We start from the raw sequence: 18,374 nt of genomic DNA, 5'->3' as shown, positions 1-18,374 counted from the left end.
TCTCAGTCTCCCGTCGAGAGCGGGTCGTGAGGGGGAGTAAAGTTAAAATCTGTTGGCATTCGCCAGTGAGTTAACGTAAACTCCCCCGTGTGATCAAATTGCGATTCCCAGGAACCATTACACCATAAAAGCACCATAGTGTGAATAATAAATATAATAGTGCGAATTAATAAATACCCCTCATAGCATCACCCCGTATATTCGCACTTAACCATGTTCACCCTCGGGGGAATGTTTGGGAGTTTTTTAATGCGTCTTGCCTCTATGGCTGTGGGATTTCAGTCGTGCACAATCAGGCGTTTGAGCGTTGTGTCGTCAAGGGAAAGGTCAACGTTCTTGATCGCGCCCTTGCATGTATTATCGGGTGCGGCCTCGTATGCGTCAACTTCGAACGAGCCTTGATTTGTGTGTATAGTTTCTGCACGTTCACGTATGATGTAGCATTATTTTGGTGCGGCGTAGAAATAAAAATGATGTTTTGCATATTGTTGGGGCAGATCGTGTCCTCCCGTGCTTGTTCGTCGGTGATCTGGGCAGCCATGATGAAGGCTCTCGCCAGCAGAATGAGGTCGACTTCGGCTACTTCCAATCCTCCTCTTGGTCTCATGATTACCCTGATCTGGTCCTTGGGTAGACGGGGTAGCCTGGTAGCGGATACCACACGATGTAGCGCCGATTGACTCTTTTTGACGCTTCTGCGGTGCTTCAGATGGTTGTGGTGCTCGACCGTCCCAGCGGCCAGCTCCTCGTTCGGTGGAGTCGTCTGTCCTAGGCGTCCCATGGCGGTGGCCTATCCTGGTCCGTCGAAGACTTCCGCGCTCACTTCCATTCCCTCCATGGTTATGGTGGAAGGCATTTCCAGTGCCTGGGTGTCGGCTGGGACGTACGGGGGATGATGCAGTAGCTGCGGCTTCTGGACGAGCCCTTGGCTTCGTCTAACGGCCGTACTCCTCGCCAACCCGAGGTGTGGTTAGGATCAGTGGGGACCCTCGCCGCGTCGCAACATTAAAGTCCAAAAAGTTGCCTAAGAGTTCACTCACCGCCAAAAACGACGTCTCCACTGAAACCGCAGAGCTTGCTTGTTCGAATAAGCACAAAGCCAAGTGATTTTGGAGCAAAAAAAAAACGACCGAAAACATTTAGTAAAGCGGGAGCCGACGTTCTCACGTTCATGCTCCTCGGCGCCACTTACTCATCTTGCCGTGAGAATGAGAGCATGCGCCGGCATGTCGTGACGATGTGGCGACGCACTCTATCCACCACCTTGCCGGTAAAGCTGAAAACACGATAGTCCCCCCCCCCCCCCGAGATGCCCGTCAACAACAGTAAGTGGTAGATATCAATAGCTTGCCGTTTGAACGTTGGAGGAGGTGCTCCTTCGTGGCTATGTGGTTAACAACTCGCACCAATAATTAAGAGGCCCCACGTTCAAAGCCGCGTGTCGGAGCATTCTGAATAATTTTGTTTTTAGCGTTTTAATATGTATTAAAATACGTATATATACACGGTGAGTGACGGCAAAACCGATGCCGACGTTGACAACAGTGGCAACATACAGCCGAGAGTGGACATATATTTAGTATCGCAACAAAATAACAAAACTGAATGGTCATATTGGAACGTAGTAATGATGACACAGAGAAAATGCAATTGGGTTTGATCTTGGCTGATTCTGCATTACGGGACTGATCACTAAAAGCATATAACAAATTTTCACTAATCTCCACACCTCCTCGCTGTGCAAACGCATTGCGAACATTTTTTCTACGTCCGGCTGGTTGAAACATTGTCTAGGCTGCTCGGCTGCTGATCCCAAGGTCACGGATTTGATCCCGGCCGCGGCGCTCGCATTTTGATGGAGGGGAAACGGTAGAGCGCGTGTACTGTGCGATGTGAGTTCACGGTAAAGAATACCGAGTGTTCAATATTTGCGGAGCCCTCCGCTACGCCGTTTCTCATATTCATACCCACGTTATGCGACAAAAAACCAAGATAGTATTACTAATTTTTTCACCTTTCAGACTTTTGAGGTCTGAAAGATGAAATCCACTTAGCAAACTACTGTCTGCTAAGTGGATTACGCTGACATTAAAGAGGGTCCTCCGGAGCAAACTACTTAAGACAGTGGATTTCAGAGTAACTTGTACAACCTTTGAAAAGCAGTGGGGGTCACATGCCTTCTAATTGCGGAATTCCGCCTGCTATTTCATGGCGGCGTGGGACAGGCAAGGCTTCCGAGCTAGCAGCTGCCGTTCTATAAAAAAATATTAAAGGGATGCTATGTGTGCCTGCTAAGTTGTAATTCTGAAGTAGGAATATTTTGTTTTCGGAGCCCTTTAGTCGAGCGAAAATGTCATTTTAGAGGATAGAGCAAGTAACTTTGCATACGGATAGTTCTCACTATCAAGTCCATTCTCTTTTTCAAGTACTTGTCATTCTCAATGTACATTCGACAGGTGGGCTGAACTTGCAGTCAGGCGTCGAAAGAACCAATATATTTGCACGGGATTAGCTACATAAATATCTAAATTTGTTATAAAGCTCTCTGAGTATATTCTCTCCAGGGTACTCATCATTTGCCTCAGCCATTCAAAAGTAAGGGCCTCATTCTAAATACAATCCTGTGGTCATCGGTTACATAAATCGCGCATTAAATGAATTGTGAGGAACACGAGTCTCTGGTAAGCGGCAATGCCAACACTCACTCGGCTCGCTTGTCTGGCGCAGCTGGTCACTGACGTCCTTCTGAACAGCACTCTTTTCTGACTCGCTTTGTTTATTTGTAGAGTCGATACCGCCAATGATCTCTTCTCAGGTGAGAGGCACCGCCAAAACCAATACTCCGGCGCAGTTTGGCGCAAATTGCATCAATTTTATTACAATCGCAAAATAAATTCAATTGGGCGAACTTTGGCACATGAGGCCCAGGAGCGTAATCACTGCTTTTGTAAAGCCCCACTTCGACATCTTTCTTTACAGCAAGCGATTCAGATACGCCTTTCTACTCATGCTATATTATTTAAGTCGGCCTCGGTAGTTTCCACAGGAGCACACGTACACTGACCGATAAATATTGTGCGCTTGCTCACAACCACTCTTTTCACGTTTTTCATTTGTACATGGCTCTGACTGAATGAGTGCGGTTTATCGTCCCAAAACCACTATATGATTATGAGAGACGGCGTAGTGGAGGGCTCCGGAAATTTTAGCCACCTAAGGTTCTTTAGCGTGCACGCAAATCTGAGCCCGTGGGCCTACAACATTTCCGCCTCCATTGGAAATGCAGCCACCGCAGCCGACATTCGAATCCGCGACCTGCGGGTCAGCAGCCGAGTACCTTAGCCACTAGACCACTGCGGCGGGGCTTTGCATGGCTACCCTGATCTGGTCCTTGGGTAGACGGGGTAGCCTGGTAGCGGATACCACACGATGTAGCGCCGATTGACTCTTTTTGACGCTTCTGCGGTGCTTCAGATGGTTGTGGTGCTCGACCGTCCCAGCGGCCAGCTCCTCGTTCGGTGGAGTCGTCTGTCCTAGGCGTCCCATGGCGGTGGCCTATCCTGGTCCGTCGAAGACTTCCGCGCTCACTTCCATTCCCTCCATGGTTATGGTGGAAGGCATTTCCAGTGCCTGGGTGTCGGCTGGGACGTACGGGGGATGATGCAGTAGCTGCGGCTTCTGGACGAGCCCTTGGCTTCGTCTAACGGCCGTACTCCTCGCCAACCCGAGGTGTGGTTAGGATCAGTGGGGACCCTCGCCGCGTCGCAACATTAAAGTCCAAAAAGTTGCCTAAGAGTTCACTCACCGCCAAAAACGACGTCTCCACTGAAACCGCAGAGCTTGCTTGTTCGAATAAGCACAAAGCCAAGTGATTTTGGAGCAAAAAAAAAAACGACCGAAAACATTTAGTAAAGCGGGAGCCGACGTTCTCACGTTCATGCTCCTCGGCGCCACTTACTCATCTTGCCGTGAGAATGAGAGCATGCGCCGGCATGTCGTGACGATGTGGCGACGCACTCTATCCACCACCTTGCCGGTAAAGCTGAAAACACGATAGTCCTTCCCCCCGAGATGCCCGTCAACAACAGTAAGTGGTAGATATAAATAGCTTGCCGTTTGAACGCTGAAGGAGGTGCTCCTTCGTGGCTCTGTGGTTAAAAACTCGCACCAATAATTAAGAGGCCCCACGTTCAAAGCCGCGTGTCGGAGCATTCTGAATAATTTTGTTTTTAGCGTTTTAATATGTATTAAAATACGTATATATACACGGTGAGTGACGGCAAAACCGATGCCGACGTTGACAACAGTGGCAACATACAGCCGAGAGTGGACATATATTTAGTATCGCAACAAAATAACAAAACTGAATGGTCATATTGGAACGTAGTAATGATGACACAGAGAAAATGCAATTGGCTTCGATCTTGGCTGATTCTGCATTACGGGACTGATCACTAAAAGCATATAACAAATTTTCACTAATCTCCACGCCTCCTCGCTGTGCAAACGCATTGCGAACATTTTTTCTACGTCCGGCTGGTTGAAACATTGTCTAGGCTGCTCGGCTGCTGATCCCAAGGTCACGGATTTGATCCCGGCCACAGCGCTCGCATTTTGATGGAGGGGAAACGGTAGAACGCGTGTACTGTGCGATGTGAGTTCACGGTAAAGAATACCGAGTGTTCAATATTTGCGGAGCCCTCCGCTACGCCGTTTCTCATATTCATACCCATGTTATGCGACAAAAAACCAAGATAGTATTACTAATTTTTTCACCTTTCAGACTTTTGAGGTCTGAAAGATTAAATCCACTTAGCAAACTACTGTCTGCTAAGTGGATTACGCTGACATTAAAGAGGGTCCTCCGGAGCAAACTACTTAAGACAGTGGATTTCAGAGTAACTTGTACAACCTTTGAAAAGCAGTGGGGGTCACATGCCTTCTAATTGCGGAATTCCGCCTGCTATTTCATGGTGACGTGTGACAGGCAAGGCTTCCGAGCTAGCAGCTGCCGTTCTATAAAAAAAATATTAAAGGGATGCTATGTGTGCCTGCTAAGTTGTAATTCTGAAGTAGGAATATTTTGTTTTCGGAGCCCTTTAGTCGAGCGAAAATGTGATTTTAGAGGATAGAGCAAGTAACTTTGCATACGGATAGTTCTCACTATCAAGTCCATTCTCTTTTTCAAGTACTTGTCATTCTCAATGTACATTCGACAGGCGGGCTGAACTTGCAGTCAGGCGTCGAAAGAACCATTATATTTGCACGGGATTAGCTACATAAATATCTAAATTTGTTATAAAGCTCTCTGAGTATATTCTCTCCAGGGTACTCATCATTTGCCTCAGCCATTCAAAAGTAAGGGCCTCATTCTAAATACAATCCTGTGGTCATCGGTTACATAAATCGCGCATTAAATGAATTGTGAGGAACACGAGTCTCTGGTAAGCGGCAATGCCAACACTCACTCGGCTCGCTTGTCTGGCGCTGCTGGCCACTGACGTCCTTCTGAACGGCACTCTTTTCTGACTCGCTTTGTTTATTTGTAGAGTCGATACCGCCAATGATCTCTTCTCAGGTGAGAGGCACCGCCAAAACCAATACTCCGGCGCAGTTTGGCGCAATTTGCATCAATTTTATTACAATCGCAAAATAAATTCAATTGGGCGAACTTTGGCACATGAGGCCCAGGAGCGTAATCACTGCTTTTGTAAAGCCCCACTTCGACATCTTTCTTTACAGCAAGCGATTCAGATACGCCTTTCTACTCATGCTATATTATTTAAGTCGGCCTCGGTAGTTTCCACAGGAGCACACGTACACTGACCGATAAATATTGTGCGCTTGCTCACAACCACTCATAGAATATACTTTTACAGCGCAAACATAAAACGATCCACAAAGAAAGCGACGACACACACCATAGAAGATTGACATAGAAGATTTGTTTTATTCTGTACCCCAGCATGAGCTTATGTCTTCTGTGCAAGCGTGCATTGAGGCCTATGGGGCTGTGCCTTTTCAGAATTTTGCCGGTGTTTCTTTGAGCAATTTCTTGAGCCTTTTAGAGTTTTACCTTAAGGTCACTTTTATCGTTTTTAATGACCAGCCATATTTGCAGCGTAATGGCATATGTATTGGTTCCTGTCTGGCGCCTCTGCTTGTAGATATTTTTTTAGCAAATGTGGATTGCTCTTTAAGCATAGGTTTTAGCGCGAGAAAGATTGTAAAGGTTTTTAGGTACGTCGATGATTTTTTGGTTTTATTATCTATAGACTCCTCCTACCAGGACTCGGTGACTAAGATTTTAGGTGATTTTAGCAGAGAAGGACGAGGTCTGGTGTTTACTTTTGAGCTCCCACAGAATGGTGTTTTACAGTTTTTAGAATTAAGGCTCGAGTTTTGTGAACGTCATGTGTGTTGGTCCTATCATCCACGCGCAACTAAGGACTTGTTACCTTTTAAGTCGGCGCATTCGAAAATTGTGAAAAGAGGTATTGCGATGGGGGCCATGGAAGCGGCGCTTAGAAAATCATGCACTCACAAGATGCACGATAGTTTCGCAAATCAGATCAGCCGACTTTTGGCTGCGGGGTTCCCAAGGTCGCTTTTGATTGCAGTGGCGGAAACGCTCTTCCAGAAAAAGAAAACTGCCAAGCGGGCGGACGCCGTACAGGACAAAGCGAGGCCTGTGGTGGTCCCGTACATGCATGGGATATCCCATCAGCTCAAGAAAGTGGCAGGCAGACATGGGGTCGCTATGGCGCTGTCTGCCCCGAACAAGCTTTCCAAGCTGTGCTCCCGCACTTGCGGTATGAACAGAGGAGGTTGCAAAATCCGACACGGTGTGACTTATGTCCCGTGTGCCGTCGGCGTGGTTTATGCCATCCCGCTCTCGTGTGGCAAGTTCTACGTCGGAAAAACTGGAAGATGTATCAACGAGCGGCTCAGGGAACACGCTCAAAAAGTTAACAAGAACGAAGATAAAGGAGCCCATCTTGTGGCTCATATTAATTCTTGCTGCAATTGTGAGCCACGTTTTGAAGGGACGTCGATCCTTGGCAGGAGTAACAATGAACATGCGTTGCTGGCTTTGGAAGCCTATCATATCAGAAAAAGGGCTCAGCTTTGTATAAGCGACACGTCTCTGACGCTGCTCCCATCTGAGTTTCAGTTCATTTCATCACGTATGTAATACACGGTTTCATTTCTTTTGTCAACTCTGATTGTTCCTCTGAGTGTCTGTTATCTGTCGAGATGTGTGGCGCATGTGCGGTGAGGTTGCCCAGGAGGTATTTATGCATTGACATATCCCGAAATAAAGTCAGTTGTTAACAGCGCTGGTGTGTGTCGTCGCTTTCTTTGTGGATCGTTTTATGTTTGCGCTGTAAAAGTATATTCTATGGCTATGAACCAACTAGGCCCAAAAGAAGTTTTACTTCACAACCACTCTTTTCACGTTTTTCATTTGTACATGGCTCTGACTGAATGAGTGCGGTTTATCGTCCCAAAACCACTATATGATTATGAGAGACGGCGTAGTGGAGGGCTCCGGAAATTTTAGCCACCTAAGGTTCTTTAGCGTGCACGCAAATCTGAGCCCGTGGGCCTACAACATTTCCGCCTCCATTGGAAATGCAGCCACCGCAGCCGAGATTCGAATCCGCGACCTGCGGGTCAGCAGCCGAGTACCTTAGCCACTAGACCACTGCGGCGGGGCTGTGCATGGCTCTCTTAAGGCTCCATAGAACCCAGGAAGCTGATAGTGATAAAGTTGATTGCTGATGTGACGTGCGTCACCCTACTGGTGTCATGACTTGTAGAGAAGTAAATGAAAAAAAGAAAGGTGCATTACTGTAATAAATTAGGTGAAGCTTAGTAAAATATTTCATAGAGTTCAACACAACAACTTTGTTTTGATTATAAGGAGCGCTGTAGTGTGAAAACACATTGTGATTACCTCGTGCTTATCAATGTGCATGTATATCTACGCACTTTTTTGTTCTCACGCTGCTGATTCAGCGACAAACTGAGCCCTCCTCTTTGGCCTTAAAAGCTTTCACGACGAATGAAGGGCATTTAGGCATCGTATTTTGCAGAGTAAATTATTCTTTCGCTAAACATTCATGCCTGAATGTGAACGAAGCGTTCGAAATACTCTTTCAAAACTTCAAGAGGGTTGTACATACTCGTCCGAACCTTCAGGTGGTACTGGGAACCGTGCTCAACGAGGGTTCTCCACTGGCTGAAATTCTTGCTCGTGATGGCGACGGCTCTGACGCTTCCATGCGTGCGGCTATACAAGAACTACTCACCTCATGCGGCGTAAACGATTCAAGCAAGCTCGTAGATTACTACTCATCTGAAGCATGGCCAGGTCAGCGTGGTGTCAACCTTTCCTGGACTCACCGGCTTCTGGGTGATGTCTTCTTTGAGTGCCCTGTGCTGAGTTTCGCAAACCACCTCAGCGCCAGGGGGAACCGCGTGTACGTGTACCGATTCGACCATAAGGTATACTGCTGCTGTTTTACTCAAACGAAATCGTTTAAATTGCGTTTGAACTTTAAAGGGGCCTTGAAACACTTTTTTGAGTAACCCTGGATATAACTTACTGGAAAAGCGTATTGCCTCATAAATGCAATGCTGCAAAAATTTTAAGAATCCGTCCTGTACAAGTAGAGGTACAAAGATTTGTCATACGCTGCAATCGCATTTTTTTCTGTCGTCCAGACGAAAGCGCTGGAAGCTAAGCAGGGAGGAATGGGAGGGGCAAACAAAAAACGTCACGCTCACCTCGTGATCTTGAGCACTTTTTCTTTTGCATTGAATACGCGGCTCTTTCAGTGCGATCGCGCGCGCACGCATGAACAACGACTTCTCGCGGCGATTTCTGTAACAACCGAGCGTGCCTTGTTCAAATCAAATAATGGCTGATAAATGGGTCATATAGGTTTGATTTTTGGGCATATTTCGTGATTTCACGAGGGAACAGAAAAAAATTTTTTATCTGACTTTGATAACTCATTGCGAATTCTAGGCCGCGTGCTTTGCTATAACATTTGACTCGCGTGTTCTTGGGAGCCTCCACTACCGACAGGCAGCGCTTTCTGACCATGCTAAAAAAGTGTTGCAGGGCGCCTTTAAGCACCCTAGCATGTAAAGCGTACTTGTCGTGAGTGTAGAATAATAGGTCAATCAGTGAGCTCTCTTCAGCTATTGGGAGTATTAATTAGACTGACCGTGTCTTTCCACGTTAATCTCAGTTATGTTTAACTACTGCTGATTACACTTAATTGAGCTTAATTCGGCTTGCGTCAGTACATTGGATTATCTTCGTAAGCTTGGCTTCCTTAGCTTCACTTAGGTTCACTAGATATTGAAAGTGAGTTGCTTTGATTAACTGAAACTAACTGTGTTAGAATTCAGCAGATTTAATTTTGCTCAAAATAATGCAGAAATACCATGCTAAAAATGCTTATTTGCATTTGTAAGTACTTAAATCTGCTTTAATTATCTCAATTAGGCTTAACTAGAGTAATGATAATATATAGAACTAAACTATTGCAAGGTGCTTCGTGGTAGTTAGGACTATTCCCAATGAGTGTTCTTAGAATGCCTTTTAATCAAGCTGAACTTAGTAAATGGTAATTAGTACCCTCATGAGCCTCGCTTCTCTAGCTTCGTTGGTAACTCGACATAAATAGACTTCCGGTATGTATGGCGTATTTAGAGTGTCATGTTCTTCTTATTTGCCGGTACCGCTCTTAGCTACGCATAGTAATATTCTGCTAAACCTTGATTCAACTGGGCTCATCTAAGCTCAATTTGCTTTAGCATGGCAACAGCAAGCTGTGCTAATTACTATTAGTTCTATTAAGCTTACTTGGGCTTGGTTTAATTAGAAGATATCTAAACTTAGGTAGGCCCAGTTAGGTTTTGTTTTTTACATACGATGACTAATTCAAACTAATGTAAACTTAACTTGATTAACGCGAAAAACGAAAGCTGGACTGAGTTTTCTGGTGATTCTACACAATCCTGTTGGACAACTTGATGATAATTGGCAAATACCTGCTGTAAAAATTTGGCTGATACCACGTACTATGGGGAGAGAGAAAGAGAGAGAGAAATAGAGAAGAAAGGCAGGAAGGTTAACCAAGCTTGGCTCGGTTGTCTACCCTACACCTGGGGAGGAGTAAAGGAGGAATAATAAAAAGGAAAGAGAAAACAAGATGAATAAGAAAGAGATGGATGAAAAGTGAACTCGAGACTACACAGCACTGTTTCACGCTGTTCTTTCACAAGCACTCGTAAAGTCCGGTGGTCCATATGAAGCACTACAGGGCTTTCGTGGCTTTGCGCGTATGCGAAACCGTCGGCCAAGGTCCCAGGATATTCTTTTCTGTAAGCGGTCGTGAATCCAGCTGACGTAGCTTGGCTTCCATAATACGTCATTGAGAATCGTATGCTGGGCAATGGCATAAAACGTCCCCAAGCGTCTCGTCACCGGCGCAAATGTTGAATGCCGAACTGCTCGCCATTTCAAGGAGACAAGAATACGCATTCGTAAACGCAACGCCCAATCTCATGCGACCCAGCTTCTCGATCGGCTTATGATCAAGACCTGCGTACGCCCATACCACTGTTCAGAGCGGACGCTGCAAGGCGACTACTGTCACTTTCTCGCCGTATAACTATTGCACAATGGAATACACCAGGTTTTTCCAACGCGCGCCTGTATTCGATCGATCCAAACTTGCAACTTAGTTTGCTATCCGGGCTCTCGCGACGCAATGAAACATTGCTGTGTCGCGCGTACCATGGAAATCGACGTTATGCGAAGCATGTGGAGGGAACGTGACCGCGTTGTGATTTGTTTTATGAAGTTACACGTCCTAGAATGATACCTAATGCATGTGTAATAGTTGTGCGTGTATACATATGCTGAAAAGTTGCAGATGTTTGTATAAGCAGTTGTTTGCATTTGCGCAACGATGCCAACAGGAACATTAGTATTATGAAAACCAGAAGCGAGAAGCTGATAAGAAGCGTTGGTGCTTGCGAGGGTAGTAGCTCTAGATACTGCGACATAAATCAATTTCAGCGCATGGCACTTAACTACAAGCAACGTTAACGCGACGTGAAGGCTGTATCATAGGAGTAAATATGTAATGTTTATAATACTGGATTGTCCAGCACTCCAACCTTAATTGACGTTTAAAGAACATTAAGGTCTATTTGAAAAGTAGTTCCGAAACCCAGCGGGGATCCGTGGTAGAGTGCTTGATAGCCACGCAGAATGCTTAGTTTCAATTTCTGTTGGACCCGACATTTATTCTTCGCATTTGTCGGGGCAGTGCCACTGGTGTTAGGTTTTTCTTAACGCACACGCGTTAAAATCGAGTATTTGTGCTCTCGTCGTTCCTGCGTAGATACTAAGATTCAATGACCTGAGGCACATACCTGCATATCAGTGGCACAGGTTTGCGGGTATGGCACACTGTTTGGCGGGAAGTTAATAAGGAGATAATGGGGGCTAGTTGATACATTTTCATGCTTTCATGCTTTTTCCTTCCAGGGTAAGGAAAAAAACAAAGATGGCACAGAGCGATGGCAATCCAACTAATTTATTTTGATCGCGAAGATACCTATGTGCGGGAAAGAGACAGGAGGGGGATTCTGTGATATAAAAACATAAAAACGGAAACATATCCGGGCGTCAAACACTTTCGTTGTAACGTGTGGAGAGTTACATATGCAGTGATATGGTCTCTTTTAAAATATAATTCCTTTCTGAGAGAGGGCAATCAAGGGAGTTATAATAAAGAACGGAGACAGTCAAAACTGTTATCCGAGACCAGGTAGGAGCGTAGGCCTAGCTAGCGAAATCAGCGACAGTGCGGGCCGAGTGTCTCGTGCTTAGCACTGACAATGTGTTTGCCGAGATTGCATGACCCACTACATTCATCATTACATATTTCCCCCTCGCTGAAGATGGTGCTAAGTAAGTGTTCTAAGGTTTCGTGAGGACAAGTGGTTCGTGATATGGTTTGAGGCGATCCACATGTACGATTTCGTGGCCTTGGCGACGCAGGTCTACAGTGGCCGTGAGGGGTCCGATGAGGTAGTTAACAGCGGAAGTTTGTTCTATGACGCGATAAGGTCCATGGTACTTGCTGACAAACTTTGTAGAGGTACCAGGAGCAGCACTGCGGGGCACCCACAGCCAAACAAGAGAGTTCGGCGAAAATTGGTAGTTGAACCGTTCATCGTCGTGACGAAATTTCTGTAGCCCTTGTTCTTGTGTTGTAAGGGTGCGAGCTGATTGCCGACATTCTTCCGCATACCGCGCGGCTTCGGAAACTGGTGTGCTTTCGGATGAGTCAGTTCGGTAGGGTAGAATGGTGTCAATCGGAGATGATGGTTCTCGACCATAAAGTAAAAAGAATGAAGAAAAGCCTGTCGTCGCTTGAGGTGCCGTGTTGTAAGCGTACGTTACGTAAGGAAGGATCAGATCTCAGTTGGATTGGTCGGAGGCGACATACATAGAAAGCATGTCGCCAAGATTACGGTTGAAACGCTTGGTCAAGCCATTTGTTTGTGGGCGATATGCGGTAGTACAGCGGTGAATCACATGGCATTCTGCAAGAAGTTCTCGAGTAACATTCGCGAGAAAGACACGGCCTCGGTCGCTCAAAAGTTCACGTGGAGCGCCATGACGCAGAAAAAAACGTTGCAGCAGGAAAGACGCAACGTCACGTGCCATCGCGGCTGGTAGAGCGGCCGTTTCTGCATATCTCATGAGATGGTAGATCGCTACAATAATCCAGCGATTCCCAGCTGATGTATATGGCAGAGAACCATAAAGGTCTATTCCAACCCGGCCAAATGGTCGCGCAGGGCACGGTAACGGCTGCATTGATGCAGTAGGACGGCTAGGATCATGCTTGCGGCGTTGGCACTCTGTGCAAGATCGAACGTACTTTTGAACGAATGCGTACATGCCGCGCCAATAAAATCAAAAACGTAGCCTGGAGTAGATTTTAAACAAACCGACGTGCGCACAGTGCGGATTGGCATGGAAAGCAGCACATATGGTGGCACGGAGATGCCTGGGTATGACGAGTAGCCATTTGCGACCGTCAGGGTGGTAGTTATGGCGATAAAGTATTCCATCACGGATGGCGAAGTGAGAAGCTTGCTGGTGTAGCGCTCGAGATGGCGTGTGGGCGAGTGTTTCAGATAGGTAATCCATCAGGGAAGCAATCCACGAATCTTTGCGCTGCTCCGCAGCCGTGTTGATGGGTCCTGATAGTGGAAGGAAGTTGTCTTGGATGGAGACACTCGCAATAACAGTACAAACAGGCGAACGCGAAAGAGCGTTGGCATCGGCGTGCTTGTGGCCTGAGCGATAAATGACGCGGATGTCGTACTCTTTTAACTGTAAAGTCCATCGTGCGAAGCGTCCTGAAGGATTCTGAGGGAGGATAACCAGCACAGCGCGTGGTGGTCGGTAACAACATCGAAAGGGCGGCCGTATAAATAAGGCCAAAATTTTGTAATGGCCCAGATAATCGCTAGGCATTCTTTCTCAGTTACCGAATAATTTGCTTCTGTTCTTGTAAGATCGCGACTCGCGTACGCAACAACATATTCTTGGTAACCAGGCTTTCGTTGGGCGAGTACAGCGCCAAGACCGACACCACTAGCATCTGTGTGGATTTCTGTGGGAGCGCTTGAATCAAAATGACGCAGTATGGGTGGTGTTGTAAGCAGTTCACGGAGCTTCGCAAAGGCACTGTCGCAAGCTGGATACCACGCAGATAGATTGAGGTCTCCTTGAAGTAGGTCTGTCAGAGGCGCCATGATCGAGGCGAAATTCCGGACGACGCGGCGGAAGTATGAGCAAAGCCCAATGAAACTACACAGCTGCTTGAGAGACGCGGGCCTCGGGAACTCGCGAACAGCACGTAGCTTAGCGGGGTCAGGAAGAACGCCATCCTTCGACACGACGTGTCCGAGAATGGTCAGCTTGTGCGCTCCAAAGTGGCACTTCTTCAAGTTGAGTTGGAGGCCTGTTGCAGAGAGACAGCGTAGAACCTGTTCCAAGCGACGAAGGTGCGTGGGAAAATCAGGCGAGAATACCGCTACATTGTAAAAGTAGCACAACCACGTGTTACATTTGAGGCCTCGTAGGATAGTGTCCATCATGCGCTCAAATGTTGCCGGCGCATTGCATAGCCCGAATGGCATCACGTTAAATTCGTATAAGTCGTGTGGTGTAACAAAGGCAGTTTTTGGCCTATCATCCGGATTCATGGGCACTTGCCAGTACCCAGAGCGTAGATCAAGGGAGGAGAAGAACTCTGCGCCTTGTAAAGAGTCGAGGGCGTCATCGATTCGAGGCAAAGGATAAACATCCTTTCGTGTTATTTTGTTTAGGCGACGATAATCTACGCAAAAGCGTATCTTGCCATCCTTCTTTTTAACTAAAACAACCGGCGACGCCCAAGGACTGTTTGACAGTTGAACGACGCCTTGCTTTAGCATGTTACCTACTTCTCCATCGATGATACGGCGTTCAGTAGGCGAAACACGGTATGGTCGCTGCCGTAGTGGTGGGTGATTACCTGTGTCGATCTGGTGGCATACGGTAGAAGTTCGACCTAAAGTAGCGCTGTGACTGTCAAAAGATGGTCGAAACTTGTGAAGGAGGCTCAAAAGCTCACACCTCTGTTGTGGGTTGAGGCCTTCGTCGAAGACACGGTTGAAAGTGTCGGTAGTGGAATGGTCATTCACCGAACTACAGGAGAGGGCGCCGACTTCCGATGATTCATCAGGAACGTCAAGTGTAGCGATGGTTTCGAATGATTCTATCGAACCAATACATTCGCCTCGAAGTAGCGTAATCGTGAATGGGAACGGATTCTCCACAGGCACGGTGGTCGCACCACCTTGAAGAGTAACGAGAGCGGTTGGGAGTGGTGATAGGTGGCGATGAACGAAAGCAGCGGAAGGCGTGTAGAATGCGGTAGCGTCGACGACGGTGGAACACGACACAGGTGCGAAGGCAGTAGCGCGTAGAGGGATTTGGGTGTCGTCAATAATGATGAACTTCGCGTCGGAAGGACGATTGTGCACTGGTAGCGCATCACCAAGGGGACAAATTCGACTTCGGCACGGGCGCAAATAATGATGGCTTGGTGATGGGAGAGAAAATCCCAACCTAAAATGATGTCATGAGAACAGCACGGGAGTACTACGAACGGCACTGTGTAGGGCACTCCTTGAATTACAAGTCTGGCAGTACACGCGGGCACAGGCTGCACAGGCTGTGCAGTGGCAGTATGAAGACATGAACCCAAGTAAGGCGTTGTCACTTTTCGAATTGAACGGCAAACTTTTTCGGCGATGACAGAAATATCGGCACCAGTATCAATAAGGGCAAGTACGGGTACACCTTCGAGAACGGCGTTAATTAGATTCGGCGGCGAACGAAGAGGGCTTGTGCTTTGCGATGAGGACGCAGTTCTTGCCTCGGGAACTGCGTCATTTAGTTTTCCGCGTCAATTGTCGGTGGGCGTCGGCGCATCGGGGAGGGCGAGCGTCGTCGTGGAGAAGGAGATCGGCGATCAGGAGCTGGTCGGAGGCTAGGACGAGAAGCGTACAATTTGGGGTCTGGGGTCTATTGAGTATATGTGTAATCGTTCTCATATGGACGTAGGTTTTCACGTGAGTGGAGTGGGCGGCGGCGGCACAGACGTGTGACGTGCCCAGGTAGACCACACGAAAAGCAGATCGGTCGGTTGTCGGCAGTGCGCCATGGATCAGGGACTCGGCGAACTGGAGGTCATGGCGACAGGGCAGCATAAACAGAAGGAGGCACTGGTGGCGGTGCTTGGAACGTCTGTGGTCGTGGTCGTGCTGCTGCTTCGGCGTACGTCAATGGTGCATTGACTGGTAGCACCAGCTGCGGAGGAAGGACCTCAGACACTTGATCTCGAGTTCGTAGAGTAGGGCTAAGCGGTGCACTGCGCTCCGGTAGGCCAGAGATGAGCGAGAGTTGGCGGGCAACTTCTTCGCGCAAGAAATCTTTGATCTGTGAGAGGAGGAGGGGGTCTTGCAGGGGAGTTAAGCCGGACATCGATTCCTGATGTGGGACAGCACGGCGGGTGACGAGACGTTGCCAGCGGAGCTCATCATAGCTTTGGCAGAGCTCGGTAACTTGGGCGACAGTAGCAGGGCTTTTTGAAATGAACATTTGGAAAGCGTCCTCGTCAATACCCTAAAAATATGCTTGATGCGGTCCACCTCTGTCATGTTCACATCGACGCGTTTGCACATGTCAATGACGTCTTCTATGTAACTTGTAAAGTTCTCACCAGGCAGTTCAGATCTCGACTGAAGGCGCTGCTCCGCACGAAGTTTGCGCACAGAAGGACGACCAAAGACTTCGCTGAACTTTGCCTTGAATGCTGTCCAGGTGGGAACGTCGGCCTCATAATTATGAAGCCATAGGTGGGCAATACCACTGAGGTAAATGCCGACAGTGGCCAGTCTCGTGGCTTCGTCCAATTTGTTCAAGACACTCACGAATTCGCAAGTAGCCAGCCAGTCGTCGACGTCATGATCATCAGTGCCGTAGAATATGGGAGGATCCCGCTGATGGACCGCGCCGGAGCACACGATGGCCTGGGAAGCCCTAGGAGGAGGGCTTGTGGCAGGTGCAGTGGTCACGACAGCAGGTAGAGTCCGGTTTCGCAACTCCAGGATTGCAAGGAGACCTCGCAAACTCCACCAAATATAATAAAGAACGAAGACAGTCAAAACTGTTATCCGAGACCAGGTAGGAGCGTAGGCCTAGCTAGCGAAATCAGTGACAGTCCGGGCCAAGAGTCTCGTGCTTAGCACTGACAATGTGTTTGCCGAGATTTGCATGACCCACTACATTCATCATTACAGAGTGCTCACAAGTAAGAACTCTGCCCTCATCTTGAGAGAACTTTACGCGATTTGCCTCTCTCATATTTTGGCTAAATGTATGGGGCAAACCACCAGTGCTTTAGGGGAGCCGGAAACCAACGTTAATGGTGCAAGCAGATACAGTGTGTGTGAATTCTTGTTTTTTTTTTGCCATGAACCTATAAGTTGCCTTCTATGACTCAACAGTACGAATAATGTTTTTCGTGTACTAATACAGATGAATATTCGTGACGAATAACTTTGCAGCCATCGTTTACCAAGTTCCACGGCCAAAGCGGAGCGTCCCGTTTAGAGGACATCGAATTTCTGTTTGGCACGCTCATTCAAGATGGCAACGGAACATTTGAAGAGACGACGCTAAGCAGCAGCATGATGCAAATGCTTTCAACATTTATTCGTAACGGGTATGTAATAACTGTTTACTTACCTTTTGAAATGATCGGCGTCGTCTCTCAGCCCTTAGTAAAAAATAACCAAGCAATACCGAATTCGCACACATTCAAAAAGCCATTTAGATCTGACTTTATGCCCCCGAAGCCAGTGTTATACCGGAGGTAGGTACATGCTCAGTAGACACGAATGGTCAATTAAGCACTTGTTTATACGATCTACTCCACCGTGTTGGTGCAGAGGTTACGGAGTTTGACAGCTGACTGAAAGGTCACGGGTTCGATCCCAGTCACAGTTGTCGCATTTTCTAGGAGATGAAATTAATTTTATTTTATTTACATTTTACCTACATCGCCGTAAGGAAATACATAGGGGAGGTACACATAATAATTTGACTACATAGTTTTCAATCAAAACAATAAATGCTAGAGGTCCGTGCGCTGTGCTATGTTAGTGCACGCTAAAGAACACCAGATGATCAAAATTTCCGGAGCCGCACACGGCGTCTTTCGTAGTCATGGCGTAGTTTTGAGACGTTTACTCACAAATATTATCATTGTGTCAGGGAAAGTCCCTTTATGTCGTAGACGATGATCATCTTACACCAAAGGGAGGAATTGTTTTTTCTAGCCTATGTTCCACAAGATGTGCCACTGAAATCAAGTTTCTGGTCTAGGTAAGTCTTCTAAGAAGGCGCACTAGTCACCATCACAAGGTGCGCGCAATTTCGGGGTAACGCACCAGAAGGGAACAGAACTCCAAACGTGCGACAACTGCCGCTCGTAGCTTTGAGACTGCTTGAGTAAGCTGTGATATTTATATGAGGACGAGGGGACGTTTTTTCTTGCGTGGTATCAGCTGCGTCAGATATGACTCTAAACAGATTAGGAGGTTGCGTGGAGCCGCCATTCACTGGATAAAGCTGCAGTTTTATAACTAGAGCAGTCCGAGACTCAAGGAAAAAAGTTGACCTTAGTGCTTTTTTACACTGAAATGCAGAA

General features: G+C 47.2%; 1 protein-coding gene across 3 annotated transcripts in view; it reads left to right on the top strand.

The window, feature by feature from the left end:
- The window catches only part of LOC119186352 (acetylcholinesterase), a 94,701-nt gene that overhangs the window by 75,769 nt on the left and 558 nt on the right, over positions 1–18,374 (top strand). Inside the window, exons 11-12 of one of the 3 annotated variants that reach the window (XM_075890340.1) lie at positions 8,206–8,511; positions 17,230–17,387. The exons of 1 other annotated variant lie outside the window; for it this stretch is intronic. In XM_075890340.1, the coding sequence (XP_075746455.1) occupies positions 8,206–8,511; positions 17,230–17,387 (464 nt within the window). The remainder of the gene's footprint in view (positions 1–8,205; positions 8,512–17,229; positions 17,388–18,374) is intronic. One more of the 3 variants, XM_075890341.1, reaches the window with a different exon arrangement.

The sequence above is a fragment of the Rhipicephalus microplus genome, chromosome 3 (assembly GCF_043290135.1).
Source record: "Rhipicephalus microplus isolate Deutch F79 chromosome 3, USDA_Rmic, whole genome shotgun sequence".
Lineage (NCBI taxonomy): Eukaryota > Metazoa > Arthropoda > Arachnida > Ixodida > Ixodidae > Rhipicephalus > Rhipicephalus microplus.
The sequence above is the reverse complement of the archived record's forward strand: the minus strand, read 5'-3'. Positions and strand labels throughout refer to the sequence as shown.